At 44.8% G+C, this 23142-nt stretch overlaps 1 protein-coding gene and 1 long non-coding RNA gene across 13 annotated transcripts in view; one reads left to right on the top strand and one right to left on the bottom strand.

The window, feature by feature from the left end:
* CALU (calumenin) overlaps nt 1–23142 on the bottom strand; it is a 50930-nt gene that overhangs the window by 16412 nt on the left and 11376 nt on the right. For 5 of the 12 annotated variants that reach the window (XM_042248790.2, XM_060415104.1, XM_042248787.2 and 2 more), the window contains 3 exons: nt 22501–22622; nt 19421–19464; nt 15669–15839 (listed from right to left, as the gene is read on the bottom strand). In XM_042248790.2, the coding sequence (XP_042104724.1) occupies nt 15669–15839; nt 19421–19464; nt 22501–22622 (337 nt within the window). Of the gene's footprint in view, nt 1–1871; nt 5799–6473; nt 6537–9065; nt 14763–15668; nt 15840–19420; nt 19465–22500; nt 22623–23142 lie in introns of those variants that run through there. The other 7 variants (XM_004008043.5, XM_060415109.1, XM_060415108.1 and 4 more) reach the window with 5 other exon arrangements.
* Nucleotides 6745–23064, top strand: LOC121819426 (uncharacterized). The gene is made up of 4 exons (XR_006059674.2): nt 6745–6990; nt 10492–10657; nt 15140–15278; nt 18794–23064. It is a non-coding gene; the product is annotated as an uncharacterized LOC121819426 (long non-coding RNA).

Raw genomic sequence — 23142 nt, 5'->3', positions numbered from 1 at the left:
AAATGCTATTTTTCAAGTAAAATAACACTGCCCAAGGAGAAAAACACTCCAGGCTACTTCAATAATTGAACTAATCAATCAGATCAGTGGAATAGTAGAGAGAAAATTAGATTTAGTGGCTCTCTCAAACGTCACAGTGAGTATCTCTTTATTTTAGGACAAAATGAAACTTTCACTGCAAACTACAAATAATTCTTTAGATAAATAAAATTCTTTAGAGATAAGGAATGAGTTTTATCCTGTTATTCTGTGACATATTCAAATGATAGCTATGATATTAAAGGCTTACAGAATCAAGTAAAAATCAAGAGTCATAGTATCTTCCTTACGCCTATTAACAAAGTGACCTCACATTTAGGAAAATTTTATTAATTACTAATTACATCCCCAAAATAACAGCCTACCAACTCTTGCATAATACCCTGACAGCTTTTGCAAACCGCCATTGTTATAATATAAATTAATGCTTAAACCTGGGAACACTATCAGGGCCTGGGAGGGATACTGTGTAAAGTTTTGATACTGTGTAACATACAGAAATGTAACAGATTGACTCACTGGGATTTAGAGGGAAAACTATTTAAGATTGAGACTCAACATCTTGATACAGTGATAAAAGAAGAAGGTCAGCATAAAAGCCAAGTGATTCAGCTTTATTATTTATCCATTTCTCTATCCTTTCCCTTCACAATTAAACTCAATCCTGCCCCTCTACAGGTTCCTTCATTCTGTCAATCAATACTTCTCAGGTCTTCTTAATCCAAAATCAGTCTTTCTCACACCGCATATTACTTCAAGCGTGCTCTTCCCTGTTCCTTCACTCACACGGTGTCCAGAAACTCGTCTCTGTTTCCAAACCACCTACTGTCTCCCTGCAATCTGGGTTTCTACCGACTACTGAAAGTACCTAAAAACATCACCAAGGACTACCTACCAGACAAAGCAATGGTTTCACCTTCATCTCTCTGCAGTGGGCAATGAAAAATCTGTACTTTAGTAGATATTTAAAAATATACTTTTCATGCCCACATATATCAACTCCTGGCTGTTCGTGCTTGTGCTTAGTAGAGAGTTTGACTCTGCCAGTAATGTTTGACTCTCATGGACTATAGCCCACCAGGCTCCTCTGTCCACGGAATTTCCCAGGCAAGAATAATGGAATGGGTTGCCATTTCCTCCTCCAGGGGATCTTCCCAAATCAGGGACTGAACCTGTGTCTCTTCCGTCTCAGGCATTGGCAGGTGGGTTTGTTACCACTAGTGCCACCGAGGAAGCCCCCTTGGCTGTTAGAAACTTTCAACAAAAGGGCTCTTGTTTTATGAATACAGACACTAAAAAAGACTACCAAATGTATTTAAATCCATACATATAAAAATGTCCATTAGAAACAAAGGGTATCTCCCAAGACAAAGGACATATAATGTGGAAAGATGTGAAGAAAGTATAGAACAACTTATACAAGGCTCGTGAGGAACTACATCAGCACAGTTATTTCTGAAGCATCTTTCTCTTTTCAACCAAACTGAAACCAAGTAATAGAAAGCTAACAGACCCTTTTTTCTCCATCACGATAGCTTGCTTGTATGGCTTTTTACTGCATGATCTAGATGGGCCTGACCAGAGGTTTATCAATTTTGTCTACCCTTTCAAAGAATAGGGAAACAAAAAAAGGCTTTTGGTTTTTTCTATTTTTGAATCTCTACTGCCTCTGATCTTTATTATATCCTTCCTTTTGCTGACTCTACCCATCCTCCCTGGTAGCTCAGATGGTAAAGAAGCATCTGCTTGCAATGCGGGAGACACAGGTTCAATCCCTGGGTCAGGGAAGATCCCCTGGAGAAGGGAATGGCAATCCACTTCAGTATACTTGCCTGGAGAATCCCAAGGACAGACCATGCGGTTGCAAAGAGTCAGACACGACAGAGCGACTAACTCTTTCTTTCTTTGCTGACTTTAGCTTTTGTTTTCTTCTAATTTATCTTAGGTGGTAGGTTAGGTTGTTTCAGATTTTTCTTGTTTTTTCTTTTCTGAGAAAGGACTGTAGACATGATCTAAAGGTAAATCAATGGTTGTGAAAAATTCATCTTCCCACTTCCCTTTTTCAAATGACTCATAAGTTTCTCTCATTCAAATTCGGCCCCTCCCTCACCAAGGGTAACATTTAATTGTTGATACTGTTCAGTTGCTAAGTCATGTCTGACTGCATCTAATTTTTTTCTTAAAAGAAAAACAAAACCAGACAACTAGACCTGCACTGTCCAGGATGAGAGCTACATGTGGCTACCAAACACTTGAAACATGGCTAGTGTGAATTAAGGATGTGGTATGTTATACTTTATGATAAAAGAATGGTACTTTTGTATGTACTGGATTAAATAAATTATTTAAATTAATTTCACACGCTTTATTAACAAATGTTCAGTCGCTGAGTCATGTCTGACTCTTTGTGACCCTATGGACTGTAGCCTACCAGGCTCCTCTGTCCACGGGATTTTCCAGGCAGCAATACTGGAGTAGGTTACCATTTCCTCCTCCAGAGGAATCTTTCCAACCCAGGGATGGAACCCACGTCTCTTGCATTGGCAGGCAGATTCTTTACTGCTATGCCACCTGGGAAGCCCCTTGTTTTAAATATTCACTTAAAAAAAAAAAAAATTCCCCCTCCCCGCCCCCCACAAGCAGGAATCTGACTGGGGACTGAACTCATGCCCCCTGGCAGTGGAAGTGCAGAATCGTAATCACCGGACCACCAGGGAAGTCCCTCACCTGTAAATTTAAGATTACATATGTGGCTTGTATTATATTTCTATTTCATTGTGCCATGTTAGAGACATAAATAAAGGGCTAGAACAGAAAACGTATCAAGTTACTACCATACTTTTCCACTATGTCAGCCATAATGGTTTCCTACAAAGTTATTTTCATGACTTGTTCCAGTAAATTTATAAGGAGAGAGAGGCAATAGCATAAACTTGAATTTCTTTCAGTAACAATGATAGCCTTAAGAATCAGTTTTACCTATTCAAAAAAATATTTGGAAGCTTTAAATTCTTGCCATTTCTCCTTTTCTTCCCAGTCATTTCTAATAAAAATGCGCTGGTCATAGAACAGTTAAAATTAAGTTGATTCAGGGAAATTTAGAGGTTTGGATTAAATTCAGCTTCTCAAGAACATTAACAATGAGTGACCCCACAGTTATTCTAGTTAACCAAAGACCCATTGCTCAGTGTTAACAGTGGGAAAAATGGGCGTGGTGGTAAAATTCCAGATCTGTGACTTGGATAAGGGGGGGGAGAGGGGGGAGGCATTCCTCTATAGTGCAGCAAAATCGGAATCTCAATGCTTAAGTGTCTACTTCAATTGGGAATTGAGGGCAAGAGTCTGATAGTAATTTAACAATACTAAAGTTCTTGTTATAAGGTCTAGGAATTAAAGCCACCTGGGGATCTACCTGACATTCTTCACTTCCAGACTTTAGTACCACCAATGGATCATACTAAGGTAATAACTTCACCCTTCATGATTTGATGAGAGTTATAATAATGACAAACCATTTATTCAGCATTTCTCTAGCAATCAATGGAACAAACTGTTCATTAATACATTCTAATTAAATCATTTGTGTGACTGAGGGTATACATTTATAAGCTAGCCAAGTATATAAAAGTGCAAAATTTGGCTGTAGGAGAAAAGCTTTGAAATGGCTACTACTTAGGTTTCATTAATTCTATAACCAAAGCAACCCAGTGCAAACTTAAAATTTTTCTTGCTGCAGAGTAAAAAAAATTTCCTTAAAAAATAAATTCAAGAAACCCTGGGAGAATGAAGGTTTCCTTTTGGCTGATGAAACTTCAATAAATTATTAACTGCCAAAGGAAAGCTATGTAAAATGTAGGGGCAGGAGTTTTGGTTTCTAGTTGTAATTTTGCTGTGCATATGTAACAGGCACAAAATTCTTGGGAATTTGGTAGTTATTTTAGCTCAACCTTCCTTTAGTGCCAGATGTAAAAAAACAATTTAAAATCCTAGATGAAACGACCTATCTACTATGATCACTCCAGCTTCAAGTGGTCTGTATATATTCCTCTAAAGAACTTTATAGAACTTGTTTGTACCACTCCACAATAATGATCATAGGTTATCTCAAGTTGTCTCCTTTGCTCCTCTATAGATGTACTTTAGGAAGGCAGGGGTCTCAGCTAAATATAAATTAATACTCATCTATAATCCCTGCAGTCCATGGGGTTGCTAAGAGTCGGACACGACTGAGCGACTTCACTTTCACTTTTCTTCACTGGAGAAGGAAATGGCAACCCACTCCAGTGTTCTTGCCTGGAGAATCCCAGGGACAGGGGAGCCTGGTGGGCTGCCGTCTATGGGGTCGCACAGGGTCTGACACGGTCGCACACGACTGAAGCGACTTAGCAGCAGCATAATCCCTAACGGACTTCCCTGTGGCTCAGTAGTGAAGAATCTGCCTGCCGATGCAGGAGTTGCTGGTTTGATCCCTGCGTCGGGAAGACTCCTTGCAGAAGGAAAGGGCAACCCACTCTAGAATTCTTGAGTGGAAAATTCCAAGGACAGAGGATCCTGGTGGGATACAGCCCATAGAGTTGAAAAGAGTCAGACATGACTGACTGAGCATCCATCCTCGTAGTCTCTAACACTGTGTCTTGTGCTTTTTGTATAGTAACACATTTTCTTGCATTAGTTGGACTGTACTTGGCAACAATATAGCTCCTGCCTGCCACCAGTGCTCCCCATCCCCCAGTTCCCCTTACTGGATCTGGTCATCAGCCAGCAACAAAAAAAGTGCTATTTCAGCTGTCTTAACTCTAATACATAAATTACAACATCAACAACAACCATATTTAAGAGTTCATAGAAAGACTGGAACTAGGACCTTATGGCCTAGCATGCATCTCCAGTAGCTATTCCTGGCTACCCCTCTGTGCTTCCAACACCCCTGGCACAACCAGAGGAAATGCATGTGCCACACACAGAGGAAAACGTGTGTTAAAATCAAAGAACTGATCTCTCGTACTGATGCAATATACAGAAAATGCCCTAAGTGTCTTTTGACAGATCACTGGATAAATGTAGGCAAGTGATTACATTAACAGTTGATGATTATAAGTTTACTAGCCATTCAGGCATACTCGATCATTCTTTGTTAGCTCGTGTTTCTCCTAGTGATTCTCAAAACAGTCCTGCTGGATATCCCTGAATCCCTGTAAATCTCAGATTTAGGCCAAGATACACAAACTCATCTTCGCTCCACACAAATACAATTTGCAGGTTATGTGTGGAGCCGCAATAGTACTAGATATACATAAATTCTTCAGCGATGACCATCGTTTGGTCCTTGGTTAACTAAATCTATCAAACGAGGTCCAACGTGCATGTGCCTTGTGTCAAGTTCCATTCTATAGCAAAAAAATAAGTTATCAGAAATCCTATGGTTCTCTACCTCTCAGCTACAAAAACAAATCATAAAAAACCTTATTTCCAACTCATGCGTATTTTATGGTTCATGCCAGGAAGTGACTGCAATTCAATTCTCAAGGACATTATTCTGGGACTTTATACACTTAGGACTTCAGATCAAAACTCCTACTAAAGTTTTAGCAGTGGATCCAGGGAGCTTTTTGCCTTGAAGCAAAAGCACCTTTTGGAACTGAAAATCACTCGACTCGATCAGGGCAGCTGTAGGGAATTAAGTTTACTTATGAACCCAGCATGCTAAAAATCAGAACTAGAATCTGGGTCTAGAAGCAACAAAACCATGTAATAATACAGTACCTTATTGGAGTTTTTTAAAACTATTTTCCATCGCTGACCAAGGCATGCAGCCAAACATGCTACAGATATTCGTCTTTTCTTTAAAATTATAGACAACTTTCTTTAAAAAAGCACATAAGGTCTGCATGCTTTCTTCCCCCCTCGTTTCTACACCCTCCAAGTCAGCGAACACGACTTTCTTGGCAGATGCAGATGTCCTCTCGGGATGTGGCCTTGGGGCGGAGCTGGCGGACACAAGCAGGCCCAAGCGTGGGAAGTGGCACGGAGCTGTAACAATAACGCTATCTGACTGCTCTCCGACCTTCAGGAGACAAACAAGCGTGACCCTTTAGGATGAGAGACCTGGTGACTGGCGGGGCCCACAGCCAGAGGACGTGGCAAGCAAGGAACAAAACAGTACCCCCACAAGACGCAGAGCGGGGAGCCGGAGCTCTCAGGGCCCCAGGCCCCTTCCCAGAGCGCGCGGGAAGGCGAGCGGCGGCCTCCAATCCAGGCTGCACGCCGAGGGCCGGGCAGTCACGAGCAGTGTCAGGCCCCAGAACCACAAGAGGACAGAAACGGGGACCCTGAGCCAAAGAAGCCCTGCCGCGCCGGGAGCGAGGCCCAGAAGACAGAAAGGAAGTGAAAAGGGAGGCGGCGGCAGCGGAGGTACTGTGCACCGTGATACCTACCTCTCTCCGTCGCACCCACTGCCCAGGCTGCCGCTGCCGCCGCTCTCCCACCGGCTTAGCTCTGGCGCGCAAGCCCCGCCCAGCCGGAAGCGGCTCCGCGCCCCGCCGCTGTCCTCCACGACGGCAGCCTCCAGACCAATCATCAGCCAGCCCGCCGCCTACGCGCAGCTTCCTCGGGCAGCCATTGGCCCCACGGTTGCGTAGTAGGGATTGGCTGGAAAGCGCCACGTCCCCGCGAGCGCGCCGGGTTGCGTGGACAGGATTCCCGCCCAACTTCTCTCCGGGGCCCTGTGGAGTTGGCGGTTTGTAACCCCTTACTCAGGTTGGCGTGTGGGCGCGGCTGTCTGGCCGCTACGTACCGGTTCGCAGAGCGTGACTCGGCCTCCGCAGGGCTTCTTAAATTATCCTAGTTATCTTCATGCCCACAAGAAACCAGGGCCAAATTACTTGAATCATTCGCCAAGTATGTTGAACAGCCCTACCCACTTCTTTCCCTTTAGCTCTGCCGCCTAGATGGGTACGTACCCTGTGCTATGACTGTCAAGAAATAGATGTTTCCAACTGCCCGCCCTTTCATATCTCTCTGTGCTGTACTTAGTCGCTCAGTCCTATCCGACTATTTGTGACCTCTGTCCATGGGGATTCTCCAAGCGAGATACTGGAGTGGATTGCCGTGCCTTCCTCCAGGGGATCTTCCCAACCCTGGGATCGAACCCAGGTCTCCCTCATTGTAGGCAGATTCTGTACTGTCTGAACCACCAGGGAAGCCCTTTCATTATCAACCGACAGTGAGTTCGTTTTCCAAATCCTCTGCCTTGTGAATGAAAATACAAGTCCCAGTTCACAGAAATCCCAGTTTGATGTTGGCTGTAAAAGCCTTTTCTGACCTTGCTAGGCATAACAATTCCTCCCTTATTTACCTTAATACACTTTGTATCTTTGGTATGTGTGTTCATGCATGCTTAGTCCTGTTGGACTCTTTGCAACCCCATGGACTATAGCCTGCCAAGCTCCTCTATCCATGGGATTTCCCAGGCAAGAATACTGGAGTGGGCTGCCATTCCCTCCTCCAGGGTATCTTCCTGACCCAGGGATAGAACCCTCTTTTTTGACTCCTGCAGTGGTTGGTGGGTCCTTTACCACTAGAGTCACCTGGGAAGAACAGATTTTGCTATAAAACTCTGTTTATCCATTTGTCCTCCAGATTAAGCTCCAGGAGAGATAACCTTTGTACCTGAAGCTTTCAGCTTACTGCCCAGTTCAAAGTAAATGCTTAATAATGTTAAGTGAACTGAATGGGTGGAACCCATATAATGTCCCAATTGAAGAGGAACACAGGAAATCATGAACTTATTCATTTTCAGTCATGAAATTAGAATTAAATAAGGATAGCTCAGTTGGTAAAGAATCTGCCTGCAATGCAGGAGACTCGGTTCAATTTTTGGGTTGGGAAGATCCCCTGGAGAAGTGATAGGCTATGCACTCCAGTATTCTTGGGCTTCCCTTGTGGTTCAGCTGGTAAAGAATCTGCCTGCAATGCAGGAGACCTGGGTTCGATCCCTGGATTGGGAAGTTCCCCTGGAGAAGTGATAGGCTACCCACTCCAGTATTCTGACCTAGCGAATTCCGTGGACTATACAGTCCATGGGGTCTCAAAGAGTCGGACACGACTAAGTGACTTTCACTTGCTTCACTAAGGACTACTATCTTTGCAATGTTAATGGAATATAAACCTACTGTGTTCTTAGCACATAAAGCCTTTATAGTTTAAAATCCAGTTGAGACAAGTAGTGTGCTCATTAGAAAGTTAAATACAAAGCAACTTAGTTTACTTTAAACATCAAGGTGAGAGATTGACCAATACTTTTGGGAATTCAAAGGCGTGGCCATAACCCTTGGTAACATCCAGAGAGGGCTTTCCGAATAAGGTGTGACTCAGGCTGGACTAAAAAATTCCTGAGCACTATTTAGCAAAAGGAATAACCAGAAAAGGGCATGTGGGGGACAGAGTAGGAGGTAAATTCTTAGGTCAGGTAGGGGATGAGGGAGATTAAAAGGGGGGATGAGGAGGGGAGAGCCTGAGCTCTGAGGAGCCTGAGCTGAAGGCAGTGGGAATTGTGGGTCTTCTGAAGGTTTCTAAGCTTGTGCCTTTGTGACAGATGGAATGAGGTTGCAAGTGTTCTGTCAGGGAGATGCATCTCCATACAGATGCATCTGTTAACTATAGAATAGGCTGCATCAGGAGCCACTTTAAAAATTATTTTGAAAATGCCTCCTTGAAGTCAGGCACTGTACTAGGTGCTGGTAAACCCACAAAGAATAGGACATGGCCCCTGCCCTCAAGGAACAGCTGCCTAGTGGAAATGCCACCATCTTGGAAGTGTCCTAGAAGAGGCTGGAAAAGGCAGTGGGACTCTGCCAGAGATGGGGCACCCTTTAACCCTGAGGTTCCCTGTGAATGAGGGTTTGGCCTAGGCAAAGCAAGAGAAATGCAAATGAACACTTGTATAGAAAAGAATTTTTAAAAGTGGGAATAAGCATTTCCGGGACTTAGTGACTGCTTGGAAGAAAGAAATGAAAAGGGAGCACTCACAAATTTAAAGTTTTAATTGTAGGAAACTGGGAGAATGAGCTAGGTGAATGGAAGATAGGGGAACGGAGTTGAATTAAAGACACGATGAGTCTAAGGTGATAGGAGAACAACTGAAAAAAATGAACCAGTAGGCTGGAGGACATACTTAGAGTCAGTGGCCAGGCAGCAGCTGGTGGAGCCATGAGAACACATGAGGTTTCTGAGGAGAGAGAAGCAGATTAGGCCTCTTGGGAGCCCTAGAGGTAGAAAGTCGGTAGAGGAGGAAAAGGACGTGAAGGCTGACACACGTCAAGAAACATCACCATAGCTGCACCCAAGGCCCATCGAACTGTTAAGGGAAGCGCCGAAGGACTCTTTATAGCAGATAGAATAATGTCAACCTCAAAGGGCGGATAATGCTCTTCAGACGTCCTAACTGTTCTCATATGGTGCTCCTGAACATTCCCTCTGCAAATGTATGGTTTCCTGTGTGCAAGACACTGTTCTAGGCACTGGAGGCACAGCAGTGAACAAAATGGACAAAACTCTCGCCATGGAATTCTCCAGACAAGAATACTGGAATGGGTAGCCATTCCCTTCTTCAGCCAGGGATCAAACCCAGGTCTCCTGCATTGCAGGAAGATTCTTTACCATCTAAGTCACCAGGGGAGCCCCAAACTCTCTCATGGTGCCTATATTCTGGAATGTGGCCTACAAACAATATACAAAAGCAAAATATATAGAATGAGAGGTGGCGATAGATGCTTCAGAATAAAATAAGGCTGGAAAGGAGACTTCCCTAATGGCTCAGTGGTTAAGAATCCATCTTGCAATACGGGGGATGCAGGTTCGATCCCTGGTCACGGAGCTAAGATCCTGCATGCCGAGGAGCAACTAAAGCCCGGCACTGCAACTACTGAGCCTCAGTTGCTCCAGAGCCTGCGCACCACAACTAGAGCCTGTGGGCCACAACGGAAGATCCCTCATGGCGCAACTAAGACCCAATGCAGCCAAATAAATGATTTTTCAAAAAATAAGGCAGGAAAGGAAAAAGGAAACGTTAGGATCGTCAGGAGTGGTTTGCAGTCTTCAAGAGGGTAGCCAGAGAAGGCTCGTGAAAAGGACCATACATGCGTGTAAGTGAACATCTGACTTTGGTGAAGAACATCCCAGGAAAAGGCAACAGCGAGAGCAAAGGTCCTGAGCTTCTGAAGCCTGCTTAGAGTGTTTGAGCAGCAGCAGGAAGTCAGTGTGACTGGGTAAAGTAATTGAGGAGAGTAGAGGATATGAGGTCAGGGAGGTAATAGCAGGGATGGGGGTGAAGATGAGAGGGACACCATGGAGGGCTTTAGGCCATTTTAAAGTCTTTAGCTGCTACTATGATTGAAGTAATGTGGAAGAGACTGGCTGTTTACCAAACTGTTTCCTCTTCATCCTGTGATGCAGCTGGACTACATTTCCCAGCACCCCCCTCTCAGGATATGGCAATGTGACAGAGCTTGGGCCAGATGATGTCCACTACTTCCAGTACTGGCCATGCAAACCTGCCACAGGTCATTCTCCAAGCTCTTGTTCTTTCTATGGCAACCCTGGGAGCCGTGTAGCACAGATGGTAAGTCACAAGATGGAAGGAGCCCAGGGTCCTGTTGAAGAGCCACTCTGAACGGGACACCCTTCTTGAACTTTTCCTGTAGAAATGAACTTCTGTTGATTGTTGTATGCCATTGATATATTGGGGCTTATTTCTTAGAGAAGTAGCATTACCTTAATACAGATGGGAAGCCATTTGAAGGTTTTAAGCAGAAAAGTGACATGCCTAAGATCTTAAAAGGGTCACATTAGGGACTTCTGTGGTGGCCCAGTGGCTCAGACTCCATGTTCTTAATGCAGGGGGCCCAGGTTCCATCCCTGATCAGGGAACTAGATGCTACATGTTGCAACTAAAGATTAAAGATCCTGTGTGCTGCAACAAAGACCTGGTTCAGCCAAATAAATAGGTTTTTAAAAAATAAAATAATGTTCTGTACAAAAAGTAGTATTAGTCACCCAGTCATGTTCGAATCTTTGTGATTCCCATGGACTGTAGCCTGCCAGGCTTCTCTGTCCATGGGGTTCTCCGGGCAAGAATAGTGGTATGGTTAGCCATTCCCTTCTCCAGGGGATCTCCCTGATCCAGGGATCAAACTGGGGTCTCTTGCATTTCAGGTGGATTCTTTAACATCGGAGTCATGGAAAAGTACGTTACCGTCAATTAGGGGGAAAAGAAAAAAATCAAGCCAACCTTTGAAAAAAAGGGGTCACATGAAATTGAAGAGGGTAATATTAGAAACAAGCCACTCATTTAGGTGACTTTTACAACAATACAGATGATGATGGCTTGGTCCAGGGTGATAACAGTAGAAATTCTGAGAAGTGTCAGATTGTGTGTATATTTTGAAAGCAGTTTAAAGGTGTTTCCTGATGGTTTGGAAATGAGATGGAGAGAAAGAGGAGTCAAGGATGACTCCAGGTTTGAGTAAGTAGAAATATGGAGCTGCCATTTACAAGGATAGAAAAGACCTTGTGGGGAGCAAGTCAGTATTGAGAGATCTTTTTTTGGACATGTTGAGATGCCTATTAGAAATTCAAATGGAGTTGTCAAGTAGGCAGTTGGCGATCACAGTGTTCTGGACTAGAGAGATACATTTGGGAGTAACTGGTTTATGCGTGGTATGAACCATGAAGTTTGATTAGAAGAGACCCAAGACTGAGTCCTGCAATTCTAGTGTTTAGAGATCGTGATGATGTTGGTGGTGGAGGGGTGTTGATGAGAATGAATTAGCAAAGGAAACAGAAGAAAAGCCAGTGAAAGAGGAGAGAATAGTGTTCTAGAAGGCAAATGAGGAAGTGTTTCCAGGAGAAATCACATATGTTACATGCTAACACAGGGGTGAGGACTCATTGGCCATTGGCTTTAGCAATGTGAAGATCAGGTTTGGTGCTGAAGTGGAAGAGTTCAAGAGAAAATGGGAAACCCTTTTAGGGAGTTTAAAAGGGGAACAGAGTGGGCAGAGAGCCCAAGAGAGGTTTTGTTTTATTTTTTTCATGTTTTTAAATGGAAGGAAAAATGCCAGCATGTTTGTTACTGATGGGAAGTCTCTAAGAGAGAATCAAATTGATGATGAAGGGAGAAGGGAGAGTTGCTGGAGCAATGTCCTTGAGTAGGTGAGGTGGGAGGGGACCCAGTACAACAGGGGAAGAGTTGGACTTTGCTTAGAGCTAGGAGAAGGCAATGGCACCCCACTCTAATACTCTTGCCTGGAAAATCCCATGGATAGAGGAGCCTGGTAGGCTGCAGTCCATGGGGTTGCTAAGAGTCAGACACAACTAAGCGACTTCACTTTCACTTTTTACTTTCATGCATTGGAGAAGGAAATGGCAACCCACTCCAGTGTTCTTGCCTGGAGAATCCCAGGGACGGGGGAGCCTGGTGGGCTGCCATCTATGGGGTCGCACAGAGTTGGACCCGACTGAAGTGACTTAGCAGCAGCAGCAGCAAGCAATTCTTTTATATTAACAAGGAGAGAATCTAGATCTGCTGGTCTGTTTCTAGGTGAGTGGTAGGGGTGGTCATGAGAACTTGGAGTTCTCTTTCAATTGCTACTATGTTCCCAGTGAAATAGGAAGCTGGGTCATCAGGAGGCACTGGGGAAGCCTCCCACCCAAAGGAGAAGTGAAATAGCCAATCAGCAGAGAGCAGATGAGGGGAACATAGTGTGAGCTCCAGGCAATATTAAGGACCCTCTTGAGAACTGAGATAATGTTGAGGTGAAACTGGGTAATATGGCATGTGATTTTTCTCTAGGCAAGCTTAGTGGCGTGGGAAACTCCCTAGTGATCCTAATGCAGGGGCCCTGGGTTCAACCCCTTGTTAGGGAACTAGATCCTGCAACTAAGAGTCTGAACGCTGAAAACTAAAGATCGTGCATGCCTCAACTAAGATTGAAGATCCCAGGTACCGCAACTGAGACCTAGCGCAGCCAAAAAAAAGTTTAGCGTCATGGTGGAGAGTTCGATCTGGCCAGTTAATAAAGTGGAAGAGGTGCAAAGGCGCTGAAGGGTACTTGCAAGAGAGTCGTGATATTCAGGATGGATCGTGGAATCTAGGCTGGAGGGGAAGGGAATGAGGATGTGAGGACAGGAAGGGACAATGAAAACCCAGCAAGAAATTGCAGGATTGGTGGGGTTGAAGGATTATCGGACTCAGGGAAAGACAGGAGATGGTATATAGTTGGAGAGTAGAAATGATGGGGTGGGGTGCAGTTATTAATGGCAAACTCTAGGGTAGATTGGGGGGGTGGTCAGTGGCTGAGGAGGGTTAAAGGACAAGGAGAGCGACTAGGGTATGGGAAAGATCATTTATGTGGGTACTGAAGTCACCAAGAATTAGGACATAGCTCACCCTTGGCTTGATCAATGATGATCAAGGAACTTACTTTTTAGCCCTCCAACCATTTCAGTCTGAAAACCGCTTCAGTGAAGAAAACTACCCTCCCCTAGGATAGCCTAAATCAAAGCAAGATGTCCAGAAAAGCTTTCCAATTGGAAGGCTGGGTACCTTTTCTGAAATACGTATAGTCTGGCTTTTATTGAATGTGCAATATTGTGCATTTTAAATAGAGACCAGTCCATGGTCTCTCTAGCAGACCCTCCTTAGTGACTCTCTTCATCCATAATTTGTGAACCCTTGATTTTACCTATACTTTGAGCCTGGAACCTCTGATTTACCTGTAGCTTGAGCCTGTCTCCTCTCTTTGGAATATCTAATACGTACTCACAAGATACTCTATTTCAAGGGGGTATGGTATGCAGAAGAAATTGAGCCAGTGTTGGTAGGGCTAAGACAATAGAAAGCCTTATTTGTGAAACTCAGGAAGAGAAACTCCCCCTACCACACGCACCTTGTCTTACAACCTCCTGCAGGAAACTTGTATAGCCTCAGACCCAAACCACCATTTGGAACAGCAGGGCCAGGCTAGCAGGTCCAAGTCAGGAAATGCACTAAGGAAGAAGGTCTAAGGCTTGAATCAAAACAGAGGGACTAAGGAGAAAAATTGGCAAAAAGGAACATTTAAGGAGAGGCCTTTGGCTGGAATTCATTTCTCTCCCCTTATCCTTGTCCAGAGGAGTCTGAGCAGAGAAGAAAACACATGTCTCCTTTGGTATATGGCCTTACTTTGAAGTTTTAAATTAGATAAATAGAAGCGTGGCGAGGCATCTCTCAGTGTGCTGCTCATTTCCTTCTGTTTCCACTTTTCTGCATCACCCCTCTTCTCTGTTTTCCGCCCTCCACCTTCCTCTTCAGCCCCGTTTTGTTCTCTTCCACCTCTTTTCTGGTTCTAGTTCTCTTTCCTTCCTTCTCTCTCTCTTGATCCTGGTCCTTCTGAGAGCGTATGTTCTTGTGCTGGAAGGGAGGTGAGGTGCGGTGATGTGTGGTGGTGAGGATGCAAAGTTACGGACCAGAATAATGCTTCTCGTCTGGGTGCCATGCTCCCAAGCGATTCTCCAGGGAAAGGCTATGCCGTCAGCGTGAGACAATTCTAGTTTTTCCTTAGGTGCAGCTTTTCTCCTCCCCTCCATAAAGACAGTATCCCACAGAAAGCTGAATGCTGCAGAGTGGTGTTGGCAAGGGTCGTATGATTCTCTCTACTGTGAAAGGGTAGCTCAAATAGAACTTCCTGTGAGTATAGGAGAGAAAAACTTTCAATAAGATGTAGCTTGCCTTATGAGCTCTTCTATCGGCACCTAGATACTTTGGTTAGTTTTTTAAATCATCAACTGTTGATAATAGGTAACTTATAAGAGTTAGTGGCTTATGGATAATATTTTACTCTGGAAAACATAAACCACTGTACCTTCTTTAAGGATCTCTCTCTGGTTAGACAGAGGCTCATAGGAAATACTTAATGAATGTTAAATGAATACATGGATGGATGGATGAGCCTTGGTGCATGGAAAGGTAAGGGCTGGGCCTCAGAGAAATTTGATCCTTACACCTCATCCCTCCTGGGCTTCCCTGGTGCCTCAGATGGTAAAGAATCTGCTTGCCTTGCAGGAGACTCGGGTTCAATCCCTGGCTCAAGAAGATCCCCTGGAAGAGGGATCAGCTACCCACTCCAGTATTCTTGCCTGGAGAATCCCATGAACAGAGGAGCCCGGTGGGCTACAGTCCATGGCGTCATAAAGAGTCAGAGGTGACTTTCACTTTCATTCCTCATGGACTTCCTCCTTCCCACTCTACACAGCAGAAGGTTGGGATTCCCATGGAGGCCAGAGAAGGAGAAGGAGCTCCTCCCTCTGCAGAGGCAGCCCCTCATGCCTCCCGCATAGCACGGAGAAGGCAGCTCTAGTGACAGCCGTGTCCTGCTAGTCTGTCTTTTGAGCCACTTGTAGGAAGCCCAGGGGCCTCTGGTAGCTCAGCCCAGTTGGAGGTAGAGAAGAACAGGGCAAGAAGAAAGAGGGTTGAGGTAGCTGTGGCTGGTCCCCGACTCCCAACCCACAGCCTCCTGGAATCATTCCCAAGACCCTAGAACCTGAACCCAGGCCGGTCCCAGGAAGGCAGTGGATGAATGCCGTCACCGTACCTATAAGTGGGGCCAGCTGGGGCCCAGTGGAGGCTGCCAGAGTGCTGAGGAGCGAGAGGGATTGCGGCCCAGAGGGGTTCTCTCTTTCCCACTCTCCGTAGGTGAACGAATCCCTCCAACTGAGGTCACGGGTGCAAGGGATGGAGTCTTCACTTGGAGAGGTTTTTTTTCCTAGGCCAAAAAGGAATGCAGTTGTTTGTACTTTAACTCACAGAGCACACTCACAGGTTCCAGCCAACATTTGTGAGGTGCTTATTACGGGCCGGGCACTCTTCCAAACAATTACACGCATTAATGCTCTTTTAACCCTCACAACAACCTCCGAGAGGTCAGTGCTGCCATAGTCCCCATCTGATGCATGAGGATTTTGAGGCCCAGCAAAGTGAAGTCACTTACCCATGGTCACATCGTGAGGAGGCAAGGCCAGAATCCCAAGCCAGATAGCCAGGCAACAGAGCCCGGGTTTTTACCACTACATCATGTCAACAGGCAGTACCCATAAAACGAGGCAACCAACGTGGCTTGGAGAGGTTAACCAAGTGAATTTCCCCAGGAGATTCAGCTAGCTGAACAGGCAATGCCCTTGAACCCAGATGGTCTGAAGCCAGAGCCTGTTCTTGGTCCACTTGGCTCGAGTTACTTAAGGGTGGCTTACAGCCCAGCAGCATTGGCGTCACCCAGAGCATGTGAGAAATGCAGTCTCAGGTCTGCCCAAATGCTCTGAATCAGAATCTACATGTTAACAAGATCCCTAGGGAGGTATTTGCACATTAAAGTTTTAGGAAGGACCATATAGATCACATCACCCACAAATGGGGAAGTGACATGTTCAACTACACAGGTACACTTGGGAACGCTGGCTTTTCCAAATGTAGCTCCCTCTCTCTCTCCCTCTGATCATCCAAAAGTTTTAAGAGGCTGGGGTGTGAGCGTCCTTCCAAACTGAAAGTGTACGCTACTTGGCCCAAAGAGAAAAGAGGGGTTCCTTCAGGTCCAAGGAAAGAACAGGGTCCTAAGTACATCCCAGGATCATTCATTGCAATCAGCCTAGGGACATCTTGGGAGCAACAGTTCCGATGACACAGATGTCCTATGACTCTGAAGTTCTAACTGTTTTCTCAAGACCTAGAAATAAGTTTGAAATATTCTGTAGCTCTATCTTCTTCAACACTAATCTCATGGGATATGTTTTGAGTGTATGTGTATGTACATGCAGAAAAATTGGCAAAAATTTGAATGTGTGTTTGAATGTATGTGTAAAAACATGAATGACTCACCACTGTATTAGCAATCACATAATATTAGAAAGCAATTCTAGACTTGCAGAAAATGTGGGCCAGCAGTCAGCTCCGCTTACCATAAAGAACAGGGGCTGAGAACTGGCAACCTCCAGGCTCACTTTGGTCTGCAGATACCTTTTGTTTGCCCACTAAGTTTTGGCCTATACTGTACTTTGTTGGGGAGGAGGCAATGGCAACCCACTCCAGTACTCTTGCCAGGCAAATCCCATGGATGGAGGAGCCTGGTAGGCTGCAGTCCATGGGGTCGCAAAGAGTTGGACACGACTGAGCGACTTCACTTTCACTTTTCACTTTCATGCACTGGAGAAGGAAATGGTAACCCACTCCAGTGTTCTTGCCTGGAGAATCCCAGGGACGGGGGAGCCTGGTGGGCTGCCATCTATGGGGTCGCACAAAGTCGGACACGACTGAAGTGACTTAGCAGCAGCAGTACTTTGTTGGGCTTCCCTGGTGGCTCAGATGGTAAAGGATTATCCTGTGATGCAGGAGACTCGGGTTCAGTCTCTGGGTTGGGAAGATCCCCTGGAAAAGGGAATGGTAATGCACTGCAGTAGTCTTGCCTGGAGAATTCTAAGAACCGAGGAGCCTGGAAGGCTACAGTCCATAGGTTCACAAAGAATCAGACACGACTGACCAACTATCACTTCCACACTATAGATTTTTATGAAGTGGGGGGTGGGGGTGTTTGTGACATAAAAATTCAGATTTTTGTTTTTTCTTGAAAAATCAGATTATCTGGCAATGCCAGGCCTGTGTTGCAGCATGGCAACCATTAATGAAACTTTAATTGAAACATTTGCTTTTTCATTGCCACAGTCCCCATCACTCCCTACTGTCTCTTCAGTGCTGAACTGTGTCAGACCAGCTGTTGTTTTATGACTAATAGGGATGAGAGAAAAATTAGCCATTTCTTAAATCTATGACACATAGACTCTTTACTCCTTTATAACACCTGCAGATGTTTGAGTTTGAATCCCTGGTTTGGATATAAGTTGGCACAGCTCCTCTGGGATCTATGCACTCCTCCAAATATAACATGATATTCTGGCTGCCTTATGAGCCGATTTGGAGGAATAATTCCTTAGGGATGTGGTGCATGAATATTTATTGAGCTCCTATTGCATTCTCAGACCTGCGCTTCCCACTGTAGGAATTCAGAGGCATACAAAAAAGTTTAGTATTGGTTGAAGAAATAAGACTTAAACCTATGAAACAATTAGGGAACTTATGTTATGAAAGAGAGGTTATGAGCAAGGCAAGATGTGCCTGGACAGGAAGGTGTTGTGAGTGTCGTTGTTTAGTCTCTAAGTTGTGTCTGACTCTTTGCGACCCCATGGACTGTAACCCTCCAGGCTCCTCTGTCCATGGAATTCTCCAAGCAAGAATACTGGAGTGGGTTGCCATTTCTTTCTCTAGGGGACCTTCCTGACCCAGGGATTGAACCCCTGTCTCCTGCATTGCAGGCGGATCCTTAACGCTGAGTCACCGGGGAAGCCTCAGTTGTTAGTGTATCTGGATGATTAGGCAAGATTTAGAGTGGCGTCAGGAAGAAGGGAGCAGAGGAGGATGAATAAGTCATGGGGAAGGATAGCTGAGCTTTGACCAGAGCAAAAGATTTGAGCTGGAGAAAAGGAAGCAGAGAGCTCCCAATTAAGGAGGAGAGAGTAATCAGGTGAGATGGGTAAGAGATGGAAAGTTCATGCAGGATCAGCCATGCCAAAATGAGTGGATTTAGGGTAAACTAGAACCTGAGAATGCATCGGGAAGTGGCTGCTGTTTCCAGGATGTGTCATGCTGTCTCACACAGACTCTGTCTCTTTCTAGGATCCCTGCCTCATCCGCCTCGGCCAGCCCACTTGTACTCATCCTCTGTGACTCAGCACAGACCCCAGGTCTTCCGGGACAGCTTCCCAGAAGGAGTGAGAGAGTTCTGCCTTTGTGCCCTCAAGACAGGAGCACCCCAGTCTTGAGCTTTGAATGTTGCCTGGAAGGAGAGGTTATGTGCTTTGGAAATTTACCCATTTGACTCCAAAAACTATAAACCCCTGAATGGGATGCTGTGTTTTTCTTCACTGTGACTCCAAAGCCTTCAACAGTGTTTGGCACTTACCGAGTGCTCAATGTGTGTTTTTGAATGAATGAATGAACTAGCAGGAGATTGTTGCAGTGGCCCAGGCAAGAGATGATAAAGTGGACTAGGGTGGGATCTGTGGGCTTGGAAATGAACTCAAGAATGTAAAGAATATTTCAAAGAAAGAACCTGGGGTGATGTGGTGCCAAATAGACGATGGTGACCGCAGATCCCAGAAGAACTAGAACCAAGGTCCAGGAGGAAAATGGTGATCCTGACAGCACAGGAAAGCTGGGATGGGGGGCTGGAGGGAATTTTATTCCTATGTCTGCAGAGCAGAAAGATTCTCCAAGATCCGGGTGCCCTGTGCCCTCCCTTACCTGAGCTGTCCTTATTGTTCTCTGTCTTTCTGCTGCTCCTGGAACTCCAGTCATTTCAGGATCAAGGAAATGAAGGTCAGAAGGAAAAGAATAGAGAGTGAGACTCTTGTTTTAAACCTTGTTTCTTGTTATATTTTTCCTGATGCAACAAAAGCTTTAGAGGCAGATATAAATATGAAAAAGGACAGCTGTGGCTAGACTGGGTGGATGTGACCCATATTAAAGCACCAGAAGGAAAACTAGAGAAGGGGGAGGTAGGGTGGGGTAGGGGTTTGGGGAGCAGAACCCTTGACTCCGACTTTGCTGAGGTGGAGTGGGCGTGACTCCGTCTGTTTGGCATCGCAGTCATTCCTTTTATTTGCTGTAAGCGGCATATTGCTGTTGATGTGCAAAACCTGCTAAAACTGCAACCAGACCAGAGCCTGCCTAAATGAGGAGAAAAATCATCACTCCAGGGCTTCATGCTGGGAAATGAAAGAGAAGAAACTAAACGTCTGTACAAAGTAATTGTTTGAGATGGGGAAGCAAAAATCAAATGTTCCCAGCTTCTCGCATCCTTCTGACCCGTCTTGTACATGACAGCCCGGACTCAGTTGCCATGGCTCCCTGGCTGGTCCCATCACACCTAGCCTCCCTGTTTTCAAATTGCTGTCACGAAGCAGCCAGCTTGACCTTTTAAAAATGTAAATGGGATCACAGCACTTCCCTATTTAAAATGCTAAGGTTCCCATTACACTTAAAAGCTTAAATCCATTCACATGGCTTCCCAGGCCCTGCCTGGCTTGGGCCCTGCCCACTTCTACATATGTCCTCCTACCAACATCCCCACTTTCCCACTGATCTTCCTCCCTTTCTCTACACTGACTCATTAGGCTTCTTACTCAGGGCGAAGCCTCCATCTTACACCCATTTGTTCCCTTAGTCTGCACAACTTTCCCCATCTTTTATCTGAGTTCTGTGAGTTTTTCCTTCAGGTCTTCACTTCTCTGACCTTTCAGAGATATTAAAATCTCTCTGTGCCAGAGATTGCCAGTAGATCCCCAGCATCCCTTCTTCCCTTCTGCTAAGGCAAAGCATCTAACTTTGTTTTGGGCCCATGGCTATGCAGAGTGGAGGCTTCATTTCCCAGCCTCCTTTGCAACTGGGTGTGGCTATTGTTATTCAGTCTCTAAGTCATGTCCCACTCTTTGCAACTCCATAGACTGCAGCACACGCAGCTCCTCTGCCTTCCACTATCTCCTGGAGTTTGCTCAAATTCATGTTCATTGAGTTGGTGATGCTATCTAACCATCTCATCCTCTGCCACCCCTTCTTTTGCCTTCAATCTTTCCCAGCATTAGGGTCTTTTCCAATGAGTTGACTCATCGCATCAGGTGACCAAAGTATTAGAGCTTCAGCTTCAGCAACAGTCCTTCCAATGAATATTGAGGGTTGATTTCCTTTAGAATTGACTGGTTTGATCTTCTTGCAGTCCAAAGGACTCTCAAGAGTCCTCCAGCACCACAATTTGAAAGCATCAATTCTTTAGTGCTTAGCTTTCTTTCTGGTCCAACTCTCACATCCATACATGACTACTGGAAAAACCATAGCTTTGACTAAATATAGGTGTGGCTAATGAGGTACAAACAGAGGCTTGTCCTAAGAGTAATAAAGAAAATCTGTGAGTTAACATTTTGAGACAATCAAAAAGTTGCTTCAGAATATCTTGTTCTGGGAATTCCCTGATGGTCCAATGGTTAGAACTCTGCACTTCCACTGCCTGGGGTCAGGAGTTCTACCCTTGGTCAGTGAGCTAAGAGCTTGCAAGCTGAGTGGTGTGGTCCAAAAAAAAAAAAAATTGCTGTATTAAGTCCAGAGCTCTCCTGTTCAGAATGTGATATCTTACCCTGGAACTTCTTCATTACAGATCTCTGTGTGATATACCGAGTGACAACCCCAGTATAAAAAATTATTTAACAGTGGGCAACTAATAAGTCTTTTTCTTGTGTTATCACTTTTCTACTTTCAGCCCAAGTTAGAATACAAGTTAATATTTGTTGAAAGTTAACTTATAACTGCCTCTAAATTTGCTGAGGACCAGCCAAGCACTTGATGCATTTGGGTTCATTTTATACTGACACTATCTGGATGAGGTTGGCATTATCATAATTTCCACTTTACAGATCTGAAAACTGAGGCCCAGCAGAGTTAAGCAATATGCCCAAGGGCTCATAGTCAGAGCAGTCACTTGGGTCCAAACCTATGTGAGCACTTACCCACTATGAGACTTCGCCTCCTCTGCACTAACCTGATTTTCAGTTTATTACTGGCACTCATACATACAAAAGAACTTTCTGTTTAAAATTCTCTCTCTGAGTTGCTGGTCCCTGTCATGACAAAATCTCCTTCTCTGGTGTCTTTCTCTCGTGGTGACATTTACTAACTTATTTCTGTTCTCTCTTTTCTTTGACACCACATGTCAAGTTCGCTAGGACTCCGGCTCCCACTTGATCTTCGCTCTCTGGCCGTGGTGCTCTGAGGTCTAACTGCGCTCTGCTTTTGTCTCTCTCATACACCAGTCCTAAGAGTAAACCCCAAGTCATCTGTACCTACAATGACTTTTCCTCAGACATGGAGAAGACAGGCCTACATGAGGGAGCTTTCCAGAAAACACTTAAAAAAATGACCACAGAAGCTCCATAGAGTCCAAGCAGAGGCCAAGTATGTAGGTAAAGGAACTCAGTGTTAGAGGATGTTTTAAACAATGTTTTGATTATTTCTCAGCAGGAAATCTAGGAACTAGATTAGAAATTAGGTTTTACACTTCCACTGTGTCACTAATTTATTCTTAATATTGAAGAGGTTACTTTTCATTTTTTATGAATATCCTCCTCTGAAGTCAAGCCCACAGTGCTTGTGGAGGACAAGCAGGCAAGGAGACCACAGAAAGGTTTCCCTGAGTCAAGAATACAGACTGGATTGGATATGGAAGGGCAGAATTTCATGTACTTCCTTGTGCCCCTTAACCAGATTACTTGGTTTCTGGGTCTCTGGGGCAGACCACCTGCGGACATCAAGCTGGCTGGATTTGAGTCATGTACCTGAACAGGTGGTGCTGATGCAAGTCCGCAAAGATCTGACAGAGGGCCTCACTCTCCCCTTTGGCCATCAGCTGCATGAGGCTCTCGCTGGGCTGGGAAGCTTGGGGTTTCTTCTGTACTAACTAGATAGAGCAAAGAAAAACAAAGCCAGGTTGTTAAGGTCTTAGCATCTCTGCACAGTTTCCTAATATCATGGTCTAGACCCTAAAGTGTTAGAACCTAAAGTATTCCATCAGACAAAGCCATGTCAGCAGCTCAGAGAGGCAATTCTGAGGCTATATCTGTGTTGATCTCTATTGTTATAAATTTCCTTTGATGTCCTAAGAATAATATTGTTAAAACATAATTTAGTGTAGATAAGCTATTCTTAACATACCTTACTATGTTATTGAACAGTCTATTAATATAAACTTTAATAAAACTTACTGTACTTGGTTTTATATTTAAATAGAGGGGGTTAAATGTTTATTGTAGAAATTTAATGTTTTTCAAATTCATTTCTCTAAGAAATATCCTGTGTTGGGGTGCTTTTTATGCCAAAGTAAAATTGCCTCTTTTCTTGTTGCCTGTGATGCCCCTCGGATGTTCTAGTTGTACGGGTGTGTGTGTGCACATGGCTCAGTCATGTTGGACTCTGAGGCC

Source organism: Ovis aries, chromosome 4 (assembly GCF_016772045.2).
Source record: "Ovis aries strain OAR_USU_Benz2616 breed Rambouillet chromosome 4, ARS-UI_Ramb_v3.0, whole genome shotgun sequence".
NCBI lineage: Eukaryota > Metazoa > Chordata > Mammalia > Artiodactyla > Bovidae > Ovis > Ovis aries.
This window is presented reverse-complemented; position numbering and strand designations above follow the sequence as displayed.